Source organism: Diadema antillarum, unplaced genomic scaffold (genome assembly GCF_040938485.1).
Source record: "Diadema antillarum isolate AM-2024a unplaced genomic scaffold, OU_Dant_1.0 scf00000039, whole genome shotgun sequence".
Lineage (NCBI taxonomy): Eukaryota > Metazoa > Echinodermata > Echinoidea > Diadematoida > Diadematidae > Diadema > Diadema antillarum.
Window position 1 is genome coordinate 1885647 of NW_027270928.1, and position 16147 is coordinate 1901793.

Sequence of the window (16147 nt, forward strand, 5' to 3'; positions counted from 1 at the left end):
TCTTGTACCTTAAATATTTCCATGTGAACAGATCAGTATATAAGGGGCTCCGTCTTCTCCCTTTGCTCCCGCAGTTGTATCCAACCCTTTCCGCGTGTTGTGTGCTTCAGATGTATATACAGCTGTTTCTTTCAAGCTTTTTTTTTTCTTTTTCAGTGCTTGACTATAATCGATATTTTTTTTCGAGATGAATCCACATAAATACAAGCCCTGCTTTCAAGTGGAATTCTCATTTTCAACATTATGGCAGTTTTTGTTAGTTATGTTGTTCAAATTTTTACTACGGATGTTATTTATTTTGGTATGTTGCTGATTGTTCATTTATCTAAGCATGATGTCAAATTTTGTTTATTTGAGTTGATCGTCATCATTATCATTTATTTTCAAACTATATACAGATTAACCAACATATATAGAGGAGTGAGTGTACATGATATAGTTGTAACCTTCTTGAAATCAACAATGTGTCCATCGCTGGCCGAGGATGGTTTAAGTGGGGTGTTGTTGTACGTTGAAAGTATTTTCCATATTTTTGAGCCAGTGAGTGAGTGAGCGTGTGTGTGTGTGTGTGTGTGTGTGTGTGTGTGTGTGTTTTGTGTTTTGTTTTCTGTTTGAGGGGATCGGAGCAACTAAGAGTGCGGTATGCCCTTCTACAGCCTGTGGATTTTTCTGTCTTGATTTGGGGTTCAAATCAAATTTGAACCCCATCCCCCCCCCCCCCCAAAAAAAAAAAAAAAAAACCTGGGTATAGGCCCCTATACTAATAGGCTAGATATATGCATTAAATTTGATGATATTAGAATATATATATATATATATATATATATATATATATATATATATATACTGTATATATATATACATATATATTATATCAAGGTGTACATCACATACGAAAATAACTACATGTAGGCCTACGTCGATAGTCAACTTTCCTGTTAGTATTCCACAAATACTGTATGTAAATGACTTGACATCTTTCTCGATTAGACCCCATCTCTGAAGCAAGGATGCAACTGATTGCATCAGAGAACTATTGGTATGATGCTGCAGGTTTGGTTTGCAACAGTGATTCACTCATTGTCTGATTAATATTGTGAACTAGATTTTTCACAGCATTGGTGTCTAGAAATTACAGAGACTCCAACTCTCCCGTTTTCGACGGGAGATCTCCCGCCGAAAGCCCATTTTTGCAAAATCTCCCGTTCTCCCGTTTGGGGATTTGATTTCTCCCGCCCTGGCTCTGTGTCTCCCGGTGGAAAGGATTTCTTACTTTTTGCTATCGAATGTTGAAAAAATAAGCCTTAGATAGCACCAGAGAACATCTAGAATCCTTGGAAATTCATGCTTCGCACACATCAACTTGGAGTCTCCCGTTTGCTAGGGGTTTCGGGCGGGAGAATCTCCAGATCAGAAGGTGCTTGGGGTTGGAGTCTCTGGAAATTATCGTCTATAAATAGAACATGATGGTCGGACGCTTTTGGGGATGGTGTCTGTGACGTCTTTCTAAGCCAAGATTGTTTATTTCTGAAAGGAGAAAACAATCATCTGCATTTGCCGTATATTCGCATCTCGTATTACAAAAGGTAACACTACAAAGGCGTGTACTCGAGTTCTCAACCATATACGTCAATAGGAAGATTACGCAATCGCGAGGGAAATACACGTAGCCTTATTTACAAGGGACATGGTCGGGTGAGTGCAGAATCAACAGATCATGCAGCAGCCACAGCTAGCGCATAAAGTTGACGAAATTGATCACAAACGCACCGAGCAGCACCGGGGGCGCGGTCGGTCAGAGTATTGTATGCAACCGTGGTCGTTCGTGGACAACAGACATCGCACGTCACAGCAGCCTGAATCACGCGAGTTTATGTGAGTGAAAAGAAACATGTTACACATTTTTTACAACAATACTTGATTGCAGCTGCAGTTGTTCTTCGTAGAGCAAACATTTGTTGAAAATTTAAGCGATCAAGCTTAATTGTCAGCTAGTTCAGCTCAGCCATGAGCTCCGGTGTGATCGTGGCCCCATACGTGTAGATTTACGTTGGAAAATCTTTCTACATCCTAGCCCATTTTCATATTAGGGTTTATCGACATCCTAATTGCGACCAGCCCGAACATAAGCGAGCAGAGTATAACTGTGTGAAGGAGTGCCCATCCATACCTGCATTGTAAGCTACATAATAGACGGCAAGGCCTAGACTCTGTATGAGGCAGTGTGATGGAAATTAATATTAGAATGAAAGTGGTCCTTCATATTTATCTTTAATAACATGCTTATTAGCTTAGTGCAATTGTAAATGGAGTTCTTCTGCTGTGTGTAGAGCAACTGTTACAGTGTAATTCTACACTCCTTTTGTGTCTTGCGTACCACTGCGGGCACTGGATGGAAATTGTATGTACATACAGTCAGTGCCCAGTGGTTAGTTGAACAGTTGTAGAACACTGTCGCGTCCTTGGACCTTGGCTTGACAGGAAGTACCCCTCAAAATTAAAAAAGAAAAAGAAAAAAAATAGTCTTGGCCTCAATCAGTGCTATCCTAGGAATATGTGTACTGAATTTTTTACTGTAATACTAGCAATCCAAGCAATGTAATCCAATCCAACCAATGTGTTTCTATTGGTCACTGTAGCGTCAGGTTATCTGGTAGTATTGCCTACTGGTACTCTATTGTCTCTGGAGCTGGTGGCAGCATCTTACGGAGTCACACACAAATGGTTACTTGTATCTTTTTCCTCAGGAAGCTAGCCGTTGACTCTAAGCCAGGGATTTTTGATAATCATCTCAAGGTTGATCTCAGCATTACAGTTTGCTGGTAGTCTAACAATAGATGCCACTCAAGGCTTCACACAAGTCGTATGACAGGTGCATGCACCAAAGGGAAAGTAGAAGGTAATGAGATGTATCAATGTGAAATGAATTTGTGTGTATGGGTGGTTGGATAATCTACCTCACCACCACCAGCAGTTGTATTTTGGGTTTTGTAAGTATATGAATACGCTGTATACAATTCTTTCATTGTATTTGTTTTCTCTCTCCCTACAGGGTTTTCATCACATTTCCACTGAGTTATATTTTCCCTCATTGGTTTATTCCCCCACCCCCCACCCCCATTCTGAATGTTTTTATTGTCCTCTTTGTACACACCAAGGCAGTTTTGTTGAAGCCATTGTAATTGTAAATGACAATCCAAGGTCCACAAGTTCAAAACCATCAATGTTCACAATTGAGGATTTGGTGCTCACATTTGGTAATGGGATGCATGTACTGAAGATATTTGTAATCTTAATTAACAGTGCACACAAAAAGACTTGGATATGCTGTTTTAATAAATGTTGAATTTGTAAATTATTTCACACATTTTTCTCATTTTCGATTCAGATCTGACTGAATGTATGCAGGGGCCAAGTGTGGACAAGAAATTAGAGTCAACAGTGACGTCAGTTTGCTAAGTTTTGTGGAAGGGAACCTCAACTGTGTCAACCATGAGATATAAGAGTGGAAACTATCCTCAAGGCCCAAATAAAGGCTCCCTTGATAAACTCCAAGAGAACTTAGATGGTCCTCTCCTTTTCGCTCTCCAAATTGTATTTGTAATCGGTGTCATTTTCGTGACACATAAGATCTACACTTGGTGCAGCGGTGGTTCTAATTCGAAGAAAAAAGCTACTACACCAAGGACTTCTACCACAAAGTCTGGAGCTGGAAGTGGAGATAGTGGTTCTGATCAACAGAGGAGAGCACCATACAGAGATCCTCCATCATACGACAGCCTGTATCCCGACCTCTCCAAGGAGTTGAGTGCCATGAAGAGTCCTTCCTGTGGTAGCCTCTTCTCCAGACTGTTTGGTTCATTTTGCACTGTAGATCGCAACACAGTGTTCCAAAGGATCGCAGACAAGTTTTACTCTGTTGATGAAGTCAGCAATGCCATTCGCCAAGCAGGCTTGGAGTCCAGCAACCTTATATTTGGTATTGACACTAAATAATATTTTGTTATCATACCTTCTACCATGAAGCTTAAATAATGAATACCTATTACCTGTTGACTTTGCTGATGAATTTCTTTGCTATCTTCCATGGTAATAGCCCTTTTAGTATGAATATCAAATGTGGGTCATGTGTCTGTTTCGTGACCTGCTGACCCCAGGAAGCAATACATGACATAAAATGCATGACATACTCACTTCCCTGAAGCACTGAATTCCTTTTGAGATAACAATCAGTAGTAATTTACAGTGATTCTAGTAGATGTGTAGGGAAAAATTATCAATATTGCTGTTAGAAATGATTTCACAATATTATAAGTCTTTTCTTAGTCTTTTCTTTCCAATTGTCTCACTTTATTTGCATAACAAAAGCTCAATTTCCGTGCCAAAAAAAACCCTGAAGAGGTATGAGTTACAAAGTGTTACATCCATTACTGCTATACTACTGCTGAAAAATAGAGATATGATTTTTACTCATTTTTTTTTTTTTACACTTTTGGCCGGAATTCAAGAAGATGGTTTAAATTTAAACCATGGTTTAAATTTAGTCCTTGGACTAAAATAAGCTTGAAAAAGGCATACCTTTGACTTGCGCATATCAATGCGCGATTGTTTTTGGATGTCTGTTGGCATACGCAATCTGTCACCAACATTTATGCAGAAGAAATTTGCATTAACCATGGTCTAAATTTAAACCACCTTCATAATTGATTTCTGGCCTTAAGTTTCGCATGACACAATGAGGATGCTGTGATCCACAATTCTGTTGTATGGTATTCCTGGAGGAAAAAAAAGATATTGAAATTAAAAAAAAAAGAGGTAAGATAAAGTTATCATTAGACGATTAAATATTTATTATGGTATCATGATGATTTTCAAGAATGCATCAAAAGAAAAAGAGCGATATGTCATACAAATTAATGCACTCTTATTCGTGTTGTCATTATTTTTACATAGGAATTGACTTCACAAAGAGCAACCTACACACAGGAATGCAGACCTACGGGGGGCGGAGTTTGCATGAAATTCAACCAGGACATCTCAACCCCTACCAGCAGGTTTGTTTGCACATGTCAGCATCAGCCATCAGTTTTTTTTTTTACTTTTCTCTCTCTCTTTCTGTATTGAGCTTTTATATGAACTACCATATATCCGAGTGCTTGCTGAGTTTGCCTTTGGGCACATATTTTTTTTTTCTTTTTTAATTCAAAGTGCTTAAATAGATGGTATTCATGTATTTCAAACAGCTGTTTTTATATTTAGATTTTCAAAACAATCTGCCTTTAATTTTTCAAAACCCTTTCATACATAATTAATGCCAGTGTCCATTCTTATGCAACTCATCATACTTCTGATATTCACTTAAACAACCCTAGACAAGCACAGTGCGAAACAACAACAACTATAAACAATGATCCTTATGTCTGGAAGTCATTACCCAAATATAGAAAGCTGCCTCTTCTCAGTTTTCTGTTAAGGCCCTTATAAGTACTCACTGCTGAAGTACAACTAAGAATGATTGATTTGAATGTCAAGATCTGATTGTGCTTTCTCATCTTTTCTTCGTGAACCAGATAATCCTTTTGAACAATGGCACTATTACTCCACAAAGTAAATGTTCCTAGTAACTTGCACACTGCAGGACCAGTACCATTTGCATGCACAACACAATACAAGTGTATATGCAATTTCCTTTGAAATTATACAAACAAATCTGTATTGATCTATTCAAACAAGGTTTTGTAATAGATATTGTATGCTCCCTGTTCTGTATGCTTTTGCTCAATTATATCTATTATGAACACACACACATATATATATATATATATATATATTTATATTTATGTAAATGTATATATATATATATATGTATATATATACATATATATATATATACACACACATATATTGTTAACATTTATTATGAAATGAATGAAAAACAGTATCTGCAAACAAAACAGGCAAATGTTAAGAGTTTGTTTAAAGAAAAACTAAAAAAATATGAAAAATAGATATGAGATGTATATCACTTGAAAACTGAGATCATAAGTGCTTCAACTTTCCTACTGATCATGTCAATTTAGGAACAAACTAATAGGGCTGGCTAATGACTGTCAAGATTGGGCTACATGTAATATGTCTGTTACCCCTTTCATTCTTCCTAGGTTATTACCATCCTAGGTCAGACCTTGGCTCCGTTTGATGATGATGGCCTCATTCCAGTCTTTGGCTTTGGAGACATTTCAACTCAGGATAAGACTGTGTTTCCATTCAGGTAAACTTGAAGTGTTTTTTTGACAACTTAAGAACATTTCCTTCAGCAGTGATGTAGAGTGAGTAGGTTTGAACCTGGCGGCGACTTGAGTCTCTTTGGTCATTGAGTGATTGGGGAGATGTCTCTTCGACATCCTTGCAATGTTTCGTGGAGTGCAGCTGAGTCTTGAGGGATTCCCAAGAGAATCAAACATGTTCAATTTTTGGGAGATGCTTTCCAGTCTCAAGCAGGTCGTTGCCAAGTCATGGAAACTAATTTTATTTGCGTGGTCTCCCAAGACATCTCTGCGACTTTGCAGTGATTCACTGGCGACTTACCAATTATGTCTTTGCGACTTCCAGATGAATATATTATAATCTACTTTGGAGACATCTCAAGTTACCCTGGAGTCTTCTTTGTGAAAGTGCAAGCTATTTTTGGGTCTCTTGAGTCGCACGAATCGCGGCACTTGATCAGTCATGGTGAAGTCTCCTCCAGTGAGATACGCCCTTCACACGTTTCGACATTTTGACAGTAACATCCAGATCTATCTCAAATTCTACTAGAGTTACCTCTGCATTGCAGTACTTTTTGAATCACAATTTTTTCTCTTTTTTGTTTTTGTTTTTGCTTTTTGTCTTGTAGACAAGATGGGATGTGTCATGGGTTCCATGATGTCCTGGATTGCTACACACGGATAGCAGCCAACATCCAACTGAGTGGTCCCACCAACTTTGGGCCCCTCATTTACCGTGCCATCAATGTTGTCAAGAAGACAAAGTCTGTGAGTACTTGTTTCAAAATTTTGTGCAATATACATGTATCATGATATTACACATGGTTCACTGACATTAACTTTGGGCGTTTGGGGATTCAATTCTGTGATGTGAAGTGAAATAACTCTGTCCATTTCGAACTTCATATCTTTGAATCAGGAAGAGATCAAATGAATTCCATAAACTGTTCTGATAAAATGCAGCATGGAAATGTCAAATTATAGCACAAATTAAATAAAGTAAGAGCTTTGGTTTGATTCACAGTTTTGTTTTTCAAACACAACCATGATCATTTCTTTGACAATGAATCTAACACATCAGTAAACACATTCACATCATCTGCAAGTGTATATTATCTTATAATGATATGATGTTATGATAGAAATAGTAAAAAGGAAATGTAAGCTGGCTCTTAGATTAACATTTACAATTGTCCTTGGTCTAGATTTTGTTGCTTCTTTCATAATTGCTTGATGACTAAAACTGAAGTTGATATTGATATCTGCTTAATTTATTCAGTTCGTGACAATCATTTGATAAATCTGTTTTGGTGGGAGAAAGAAATCTTATGGCCAATCTTTATATGCCTTAAATATGATTCACTCTGTGATCAGCAGAGTAAAATATTAGATGACCAGATGGCAGTCACAAACTTGAAGATTACCTCCAGTCACTTGCAGTAATTTTGTATCAACCTTTTTTGTATTTATGAATAGGCCTTATTTGAATCTTTAAAAGTCACTCTGATGGTTTCTATGAAAAGAAATATCATTCACATCTCTCTGGTCAGCAAACCAGTGTTAGGAAGTGGAGAGCTATGAGACTGGCTGCCAACTGAAAGATAGCACAACTTCTTGTCATTGTGAGATTCTTGACTTTCTGAAAGTGAGGAAATCTTGTAAATATTACTGATATACTTCTACTATTACGTTCACTATCTCCATGCACAGCAGTACCACATCTTGGTCATCATTGCTGACGGTCAAGTGACGAATGAGAAACAGACGAGAGATGCCATCATTGAGGCCTCCAAGTATCCTCTGTCTATAATCATGGTTGGCGTCGGCGACGGCCCATGGGAGATGATGAAAGAGTTTGATGACAGACTGCCCAAGAGGAAGTTCGACAACTTTCAGTTTGTGGAATTCTTTCGGGTTGTTGCCGGTCGGGAGAATGCAGAGGCAGCGTTTGCGCTCAATGCTCTCATGGAGATTCCTGACCAGTACAAGCTGATCAGAAAACTTGGCTTGCTAGACTTTTAAAGAAAATTGCAGTATAAAGTTTTCTATTTTCTTTTCACATGTGTGATGCTTGGAAATGCAAAGAGATTTTTCAAACAACTGTCATCAGTCGCAAAGAGAGAATTGGAATTGAAGTTTCAATCATGAGGATGTTATTCAAGGAGCAAAGGTGTCTAAAATGATTGAGAAATGCAGTAAAATGAGAGGGAAAGGACTCATCATGTCTTCTTCAAGTACATTTGGTAGTTGTCTTTCACATTTTTATACACGTTAACTTACTTAGGATACACTCTTATTTAATTGATATACTGTCATTTACCTAAGATGGTGAATTTTGCTATATTTGAATTATTTTACTTTCCTATTATCGTAGACACATACCTTGCAATACCAATCATGAAATGATGAGGCTATTTTTGTTTTATGCCAAACCTGTTTTTCATTGTTAGGCCTGTTTGTGCGTATTACATACCTGCAATCGAGTGGAACACTTCACCATGAACCCACAATCAACAAATTTTTGTGCCTCACCAATTTACTGAGTTCTGCCAGCACTAACCTGGAAATGATATTAAAATTTGCCTTCAAAAAGAGGAAGATGCAGGACTTTTGTAGATCCTCAAATTGAAAGGTTTTCAGTTTTGCATGGCCATCTAAGGCAAACATGACTGTTATCAATGTTATGTAATCACAGTCATCTGTTCACAGTCACAGTCATATAGCACTACTGGCCAGCTCTGGCAAGTAAGGGTGAACCAGTTCATGTTTTGTCACTGGAGTATTAAGGAATGTTTGAGGCTGTGAATCAGATGGCATTCCCCATTGCACCAAATATTTTCTGATCTTTAGTAAGGCTTGCAAAGTAGAAGCAATTGTATCTGTGGTACATTGTTAGATGAAAAAATTTCATCGAGTTTGTGGATTTTCACAATTTCTGTTCCTATAATGACTCGTGTTTCTTTTCATTTGCGGTGGCCTCATACTGTTAGTGCTTTTTCAAAAACGTACAAAAAAAATTGAAAATTGCAATTGATGCCATGAACAAAACCATATGACTAATATATACTTTTGAATGAACCTTTTGTTAAAGCAATTTGGATTTGCAGTTTGCATTTTTATACTGCATAGATATACATTTTGACTGGAGTATTACACATGTACAGTATCTTTATTAAAACACATATTGTTTTCAATCCCATTTGTTGTCACTTGATAGACGTTAGAACTTCCTTTGTTTTGTCACTAAATCAACCAATTTCTGTAACAAAGACTGGCATAGCCGGGATTATTAACTGTATATATCAATTTTTGCAAAAAGTAAAAAAACATTGTTTTGTATATTTGGCCAGCATTTGCTCATCTTTGCAATATGTGTATTTATATACACATGTATCTGAGATTGATATTTGGTTATTCAGTAATATACCTCTAATGTAGAGAAAGAAGTTGGGAATAGGATAAGCTGTAACATAAGTTCATTGAGAAGATATGGTTGGGAAATTATGTTTCCAGGAAGACTGTGTGTTAGGATACATGCTTGAATGATGATACAATGAATGTGTGTATAGTTTTTTGTTTTGTTTTGGTTTTTTTTTTTCAATTAAACTGCGCTAGGCACCTCTATAAAATAAGCTGACAATGCATTCACAGACCATGTTATTGACTTTGTACATTGAAAACTATATTAAATCTGTCAAATATGTTCACAAAAATTATAACAAGTACATGCAAATGCACATCTGCAGAATTTTTTCCCCAAAAGGATTACAGAAAAACTGCACCCACAACAAAAGCAGCAATGTGGAAGCAAGCCAGTATAACAAACACACCAACAAACACTTGAATTTCGAAGTCTTTTCAGTACAACATGCAAATGGAATTTGCATGTTGTATAACTACGTACAGTGTATGTACTGGAAAATAAGTCAGGGAAGCTTTTCAGGAGTCCTGTTTTCATCCACCTAGTGAAGAAATGCATTCATAATAACATTATACTCAGCAAGCTAGTTGGACAGTTTGCCAAAAGATGGTATCTGTCATGGTGATCTAAAAAAATTCTTATGATATTCCACTCATTTTATTTTATTTTTTACAGTAGCAGTATGCAGATTTTTTTTTTTTTGGATACCTCATGTTTTTATGATTACAATATGCTCTTTACATAAGACTGTACTAATAAGTCTTTGTGCTTATTGCGAGTGAATACTTGTCTTAGGTATTCTTTAATTTCAAAGGTTAATATGTAAACATAAACCCGTAGCTTTTTTTTTAAATTGTTGTTTGTGTGTCGGTATGTTTGTGTGTGTACATGTGTGTGCATATGGGAGGCAGGTATATGCATCAGCTATTCAGAGACACTCTATTCATAGCTCTCAGTGTTCTCAGTTGCTGCTAGAATTTCAACGCCATCTCATTAAAATTCCCGGCCAAATATAGACGAGGAATTTGGAATGACCAAATTAATCAAATCTCCTCCTTCCATTGCCCACAGTAGTCGCATCGAAGGAGAACACGTCTGGAAACAGGCAATATCATCACGGAATGCATCAGAATAACGTGTATGGCTGTCAAACAACGAGATACACGTAGTAATGTAAAAACCATTGTTTGCTTTCGTCAGGTAGCTAAGAATCTTGTATTTCAAAGACCTTTGTATTTCCTCTTTTTTTTAAGTCTCAGTTCGCGACAAAGATGAAATCCTGTCTAGATTTGATGCCAATGTAAGCTTTCATTATAGAATTGGATCTTTCTATATGATCTCTAGGTCTGTATGAATATGAGATCCCCGTAAAGTTCGTAGGGCAAATGAGTACATCTGCAATGTACTATGTGTCGCTGGCTGCAACACATCAACACGGAAAACTTCATTGCTGTTGTAGTAATAAAAAACCTGAATATGCACGGATTTTATCAGGAATGTTTGCACAGTGTTTTATACTTTGACATAAAAAATCTGAAGGTTAAACAACTCGATTGCCATTTTCCCGATGATTATGATTTGTAGGTTTTTTTTTTTTTTTATGTGTCGACTGATGGAAGAGGCGCTGCGACAGATTTCCTGTCCTTTTTAATCTGCGTGGGGACCCTCGTTCCTTTCGCCTCAAGTTTTGGTAGACTGTTGATATATTTTTTCTCCAACCGTCTCTCCACGGGAGGAATGCTTGCCACCTTCCACTTCCGGTCTAGGGAATCCCTGCACAATGGACGCACTTGTTGGCTCAAGTAGTGATGGACGCGATCTTGCGCACCGTTCGGTATCGGTGGCAGCGATAGCGGTTCCTTGTACTTCACTTCCCTTGTCGTGTGGCCCTCGTAGACCGGCTTCCGAAATATCAGTGGGAGTTTGAAATTCTCCAGTACGCGCTCCGCGTTGTAGTTTCGGAATTCTTTGAGGCGGCACCGCTCCGTGACGTTGAACCGCAGCTTGTCCTTTCGCTCTTTCGGACGAAGCGGCGTAGCAGCCGATACTCGTGATGACTTCTGGTTCCATGTCATGGTTACGAGTGGATCGTTGTTCAGCGGTTCCAAGCGACCAAGGAGCGTGGTTTGACTCGTCCCTCGTGCGTTGCGCTCAAGTCCTTTCCCACCGGAAGATGTCTTCCAGTGACTTAGACCCATGCGTTTTGGCTTGGAGGGCAAACCGCGAAAGGTCACATCCGTAACCGGCAAGTTCTGTGCTTCATCAGGCTTACATGGTTTCATGCATCCTTTTATCTACAGAACGTGAACACAGAGATGAAAGGAAGACAAACGTTGATCCAGATGGAGATCGCAATGGATCATGTACAATATGTTTCCACTATCACAAAAGTGAATGTGACAAGAAATGCAATTCGAGAAAAATGTCAGTTTAATTGATTAACATGGACATGAATGAATAGATAGATGTATGAATAGATAAACAGAGGCTTTTCGGGAATATGATATTACTAGATGACATCTTAATATCGTGCAGACTTTGATCAGTGGCGGATCCAGGGAGGACCGCAACCGGCGCACGCCCCCCCCCCCCTTTATTTTTTGTTGAAACAAAAAAATAAAAATAAAAAAAGGGGAGGGGTGCGTGCGCCCCCCCTTTAATTTTGTAAACGCGCCCCCTCTTTACGGAATTCCTGGATCCGCCCCTGTTGATATTGTTCGTTTGCTCTTTTATTTATTTATTTATTTTATATTTTATTTTATTTTTTATTTTTTTTTTTTTTGTTGAACGACGATTCAGGTAGATAAGAGAGAACGATGGAAATGATCTGTATAGCGTCTCTATTTCGTCGATCAACGCTAATATCCTCATTTTCATCTACTGTTTTATTTACGCAATTATCCATTCTTGTAGAAATTACATGTACTATTGTTATATCACTTTATACATAGAGGGCCCTACATAGTGTTTGCTTTAAATGGCAGGTTTATAATTGTTTTAATAGATGTATGGGATTTCATCGCATATAATATTATGCAATATAATAGTGATTACAGGCATTTGAGACTATGCTGTCATTTCTTACCTCCATCTGCTTTCGAAGGGATAAATGTTTCTCCGCAGTTGACGAAATATCTTTTTTTATGTGTTCCGGTACATTAGGAAGTTTTCTTCCATGGTATAAACAAAATATTCATGCAAAACTTCTGATTCCCTTTCTGTTTGGTTGGCGCCTCATTGTTTGTGCGGTAGATTACTAGTACATCGTAGCGTTCAAACTTGTTTAGCAGCTCTCTTGGTACGCAGTTCTCATCTGCCCAACAACCACGTTGCCGTGATTGCGCGTAAGCCATGGTGACGTGTGAAGTGAGGAAAATAGAAAATACGCGCGCGCGCATTGAACTTTTTGTGACGTCTGCCGGTGTTGTGACGACAGAATCGACAAAGTGCGTCCAGACAAAGGCGCAGGCAAATGCTTTTTGTATCGTAAGGCAGGAATTTACAGGGATGAGGAAATGAGCCGGAATTTCTTCATTGATTATACCTTATTATTTCTTCATTTATTACACCTGTGTTCAGTGGCAGTTTAACAAAAGAAAGCAGTGATCTCCTTGAAAACCTTTAAAAACGGTCATGCACTAATACCAGGCGATAATTATACCACGTACGACGAAGCACTCGAAATCTGTTCCTTTGAAACCCTCAGAGACAGGCGAAACAGCCTTTGTGTGGAATTTACCACTAAAATCGCCAGAAACCCACTGTGCAGTGATTGGCTTCCTACTACCCAGGATGTCATTTACAGTCTACGTAAAAGACATAGATACCTACAATTTTAATACAAAACAAAACGGTTTCAAAATAGTGCTCTTCCATATCTCGTACACTGAATGATTAACATAGTTTTGTTTGTTTGTTTTATGCCTCCTTCATAAAGTGCCGCCGGGCATTTCACTATTTCCCTCATATTTATGTAAAGATGTAATGCCTGAAAGTATTTTTTGAAATATGGTGTACACAATATGCGTTGCCAGAGAGTCTCTCTATTATAGGAAAGGTTGTGGACCACGGGGACAAGTGTTAAAAGACAAGTTGAAACAGCAAAATTGCATTTTCCTCATATCTCCGAAACGGTTTAAAGTATTTTCATGATGTAATGTTTCAGCGTTCTGGTGTTGTTTATTATTTGAGATCAAATTCTGTTGTAATAATGTGCAATTATAATAACAGAAGTGTTGGTTAGATAATTTTGTTATTTGTTGGTAGATATACGAGAGAGTGTGTGTATTAGTGGAATAGGAGTTAGAAGAAAGAGAGAGAGATGTGCAAATATTAAACGCTATTTTTTGTATTATTATGTTATAATAATTTGAATTTATTATAGTATTTATCTATCAGAGATTTGATGTAATGTGCTGTGTGTAGATTGAATGTATTTTCATATGATAGTTAATGTTTAAGAAGAGAAGATTGTGAGAAAATATATATTTTTCTTAATCAAACTGATTATTTTTGTTATATAAAATGTATTTATTTCAGCTGTATAACATCATCTGCATCAATAAGTATAATGACCGGCATACACAAGTAACATAAACTCATATTTAGAATTGTGATATTAGACATTTTGTGTTTGCTTTGTATTATGGGCTGATCTCATCGTGCAATAGCTAAGATGAATAAGCTTGATTTTTTTTTTAATGTATTTTTTTTTATTACTACGCTTTATCTTGTGTGTATTTTTAATGTATTCATGGTTCTTTGTTAACAATGTCTGTAATTCAGCCTCCGGGCTGCGATGGATATTGATCAATAAGACACCTTTTCAATTCAGTTCAATACCTGGCGGAGATTTATGAGACCACTACAGAAGCAGGAGTGCACTGTCGTATTGTGGAGGAGACACTTGCCAAAAACATGTAAAAAAAAAATCACCTGAGCTCTGCCTGTCTGACCTCTGAGTTACTTTCTTTCGTCTATCTTGTACATGTATTTGTTTTATTGTTGAACTCGTGAAAAGCTTTCTATGCAGTGATCGGATAATGTACTGATGTAGTTTGCTTTGACCAAAATCTCTAGAATTCCAAAGTTTTACTGTCTGTCTACAAGGAAGGAAAACTCATTTCATACAGTTTGGAGATGTGGACATACCCCACGTAGTAGTATACATTTTCAGTACTCGTCTTCTATCACACACATCTTGGCCTCGCAAATTTTAGGGAGTGGATGCACGATTGGAAGATGTGAGCGAGGTGAAGCTACCTGGTGTGACAACATCGAGCAACCAATGGCGGGAAAGCCATCTCACAGGACATCACAAGGAAGATCACAAGAAAACTACGGGATTCAATATCACCAATATCACATTCCACTGCTTACACCAGCACAATAATATTGCTTTGCAGAGCCTGTCCTGGCGTTATGTTTACCTGTACGACACTCCTCGCTTATGAAGTATAGTTTTAATGAAGATGATACTGTATAGGCACATCACTGTCTGTTGTTATTGTCTCCTTTTCCGTATAGCAACAATAACTGAACGTAATAATAAATGACTCTACATCAGGTGCATTTCTGAGGTTTCGATACATTTATGTGTAATGGTGTGAATCACCTTTATATCGTAAAATCTGCCATCTGAGATGAAAAAAATTTCACTTTCTCCCTATCGCATATAGCTCTCTGAATCTGAACGTGTGTGGCACTCTAATTTTTTTACCTTTAATTCTTGGGATATAAACTTCCGGTTATGAACGCGCTATGTGTAAATGTACACTTTTATGCACATTGAACGCCGAAGTACCAGTATTCACAGATCGTATCAAATTCTGTCTTATAATCTGTCGAATAATATGGCCACCACGATGCTTGCAGAAGTCAAATGTGATGGTATACCGATTCAACTGAAATCAAATTGTCAATATGGATTGGGAAAGAAGCTGAGAGTAATATCAAGTGTCCGTATGGAAAATTCACGGTATTTGGCCTGAAGTTATGATAAGTCAACAGTACACCCAAAATTGTCAGTGCTTTCTGACGTGGTTGCTTCTACTGTCAATTCACGCAACATCTCTCATTCGACAACTCTTTCACCATTCACGCCCATTTAGAAGTGTTCCAGTTACTCATTGGTTCTGGTACTAGCCAATCAGAGTAGAGTCTTTCCTGCTACTGTCACTCTGCAACAGACATTATTGTACGTATATATGCTTTAACTGGTTACAGCTCGTTATTCCGAAGGTTCGTTATTCCGAAGGCTCTTTAATCCGAAGATTCGTCATTCCGAAGGTTCATTTTTCCTAATTTCATTTTCGGATTAACGAATCTTCGGAATAACGAACCTTCGGAATAACGCCACAAATGTTCGGATAAACGAACCCTTTTTCATTTTGGGATTAACGAACTTCTAGGTATAGGGAATTTGTGTGTTTCGGATTAACGACCCTTCAAAATAACGACC

At 37.7% G+C, this 16147-nt stretch overlaps 2 protein-coding genes across 3 annotated transcripts; one reads left to right on the forward strand and one right to left on the reverse strand.

Annotated features, from left to right (window-relative positions):
• The first annotated feature begins 1810 nt into the window (after positions 1-1810).
• On the forward strand, positions 1811-9842 carry LOC139710749 (uncharacterized). Of its 2 annotated transcripts, none has more exons than XM_071622668.1 (6): positions 1811-1875; positions 3389-3979; positions 4954-5054; positions 6162-6271; positions 6896-7034; positions 7977-9842. In XM_071622668.1, exons 2-6 carry the CDS (start codon positions 3493-3495, stop codon positions 8286-8288), a joined length of 1149 nt encoding a protein of 382 aa, XP_071478769.1. In that variant the 5' UTR covers positions 1811-1875; positions 3389-3492; the 3' UTR covers positions 8289-9842. The 2 variants fall into 2 exon arrangements, with proteins under 2 accessions (XP_071478769.1, XP_071478776.1); XM_071622675.1 differs by having other exon boundaries at positions 7980-9842.
• A 1443-nt stretch (positions 9843-11285) lies between these two features.
• On the reverse strand, positions 11286-12778 carry LOC139710960 (uncharacterized). The gene is made up of 2 exons (XM_071622882.1): positions 12773-12778; positions 11286-11981 (listed from the first exon to the last, which is right to left on the reverse strand). Exons 1-2 carry the CDS (start codon positions 12776-12778, stop codon positions 11286-11288), a joined length of 702 nt encoding a protein of 233 aa, XP_071478983.1.
• Positions 12779-16147: the final 3369 nt, after the last annotated feature.

Coding starts and splice junctions, on each gene's coding strand:
- LOC139710749 (XM_071622668.1), top strand. CDS start 3,493: ATGAGATATAAGAGTGGAAACTATCCTCAAGGCCCAAATAAAGGCTCC. Junction 3,980..4,953: donor GTCCAGCAACCTTATATTTG/GTATTGACACTA, acceptor ATTTTTACATAG/GAATTGACTTCACAAAGAGC. Junction 7,035..7,976: donor TTGTCAAGAAGACAAAGTCT/GTGAGTACTTGT, acceptor CTCCATGCACAG/CAGTACCACATCTTGGTCAT.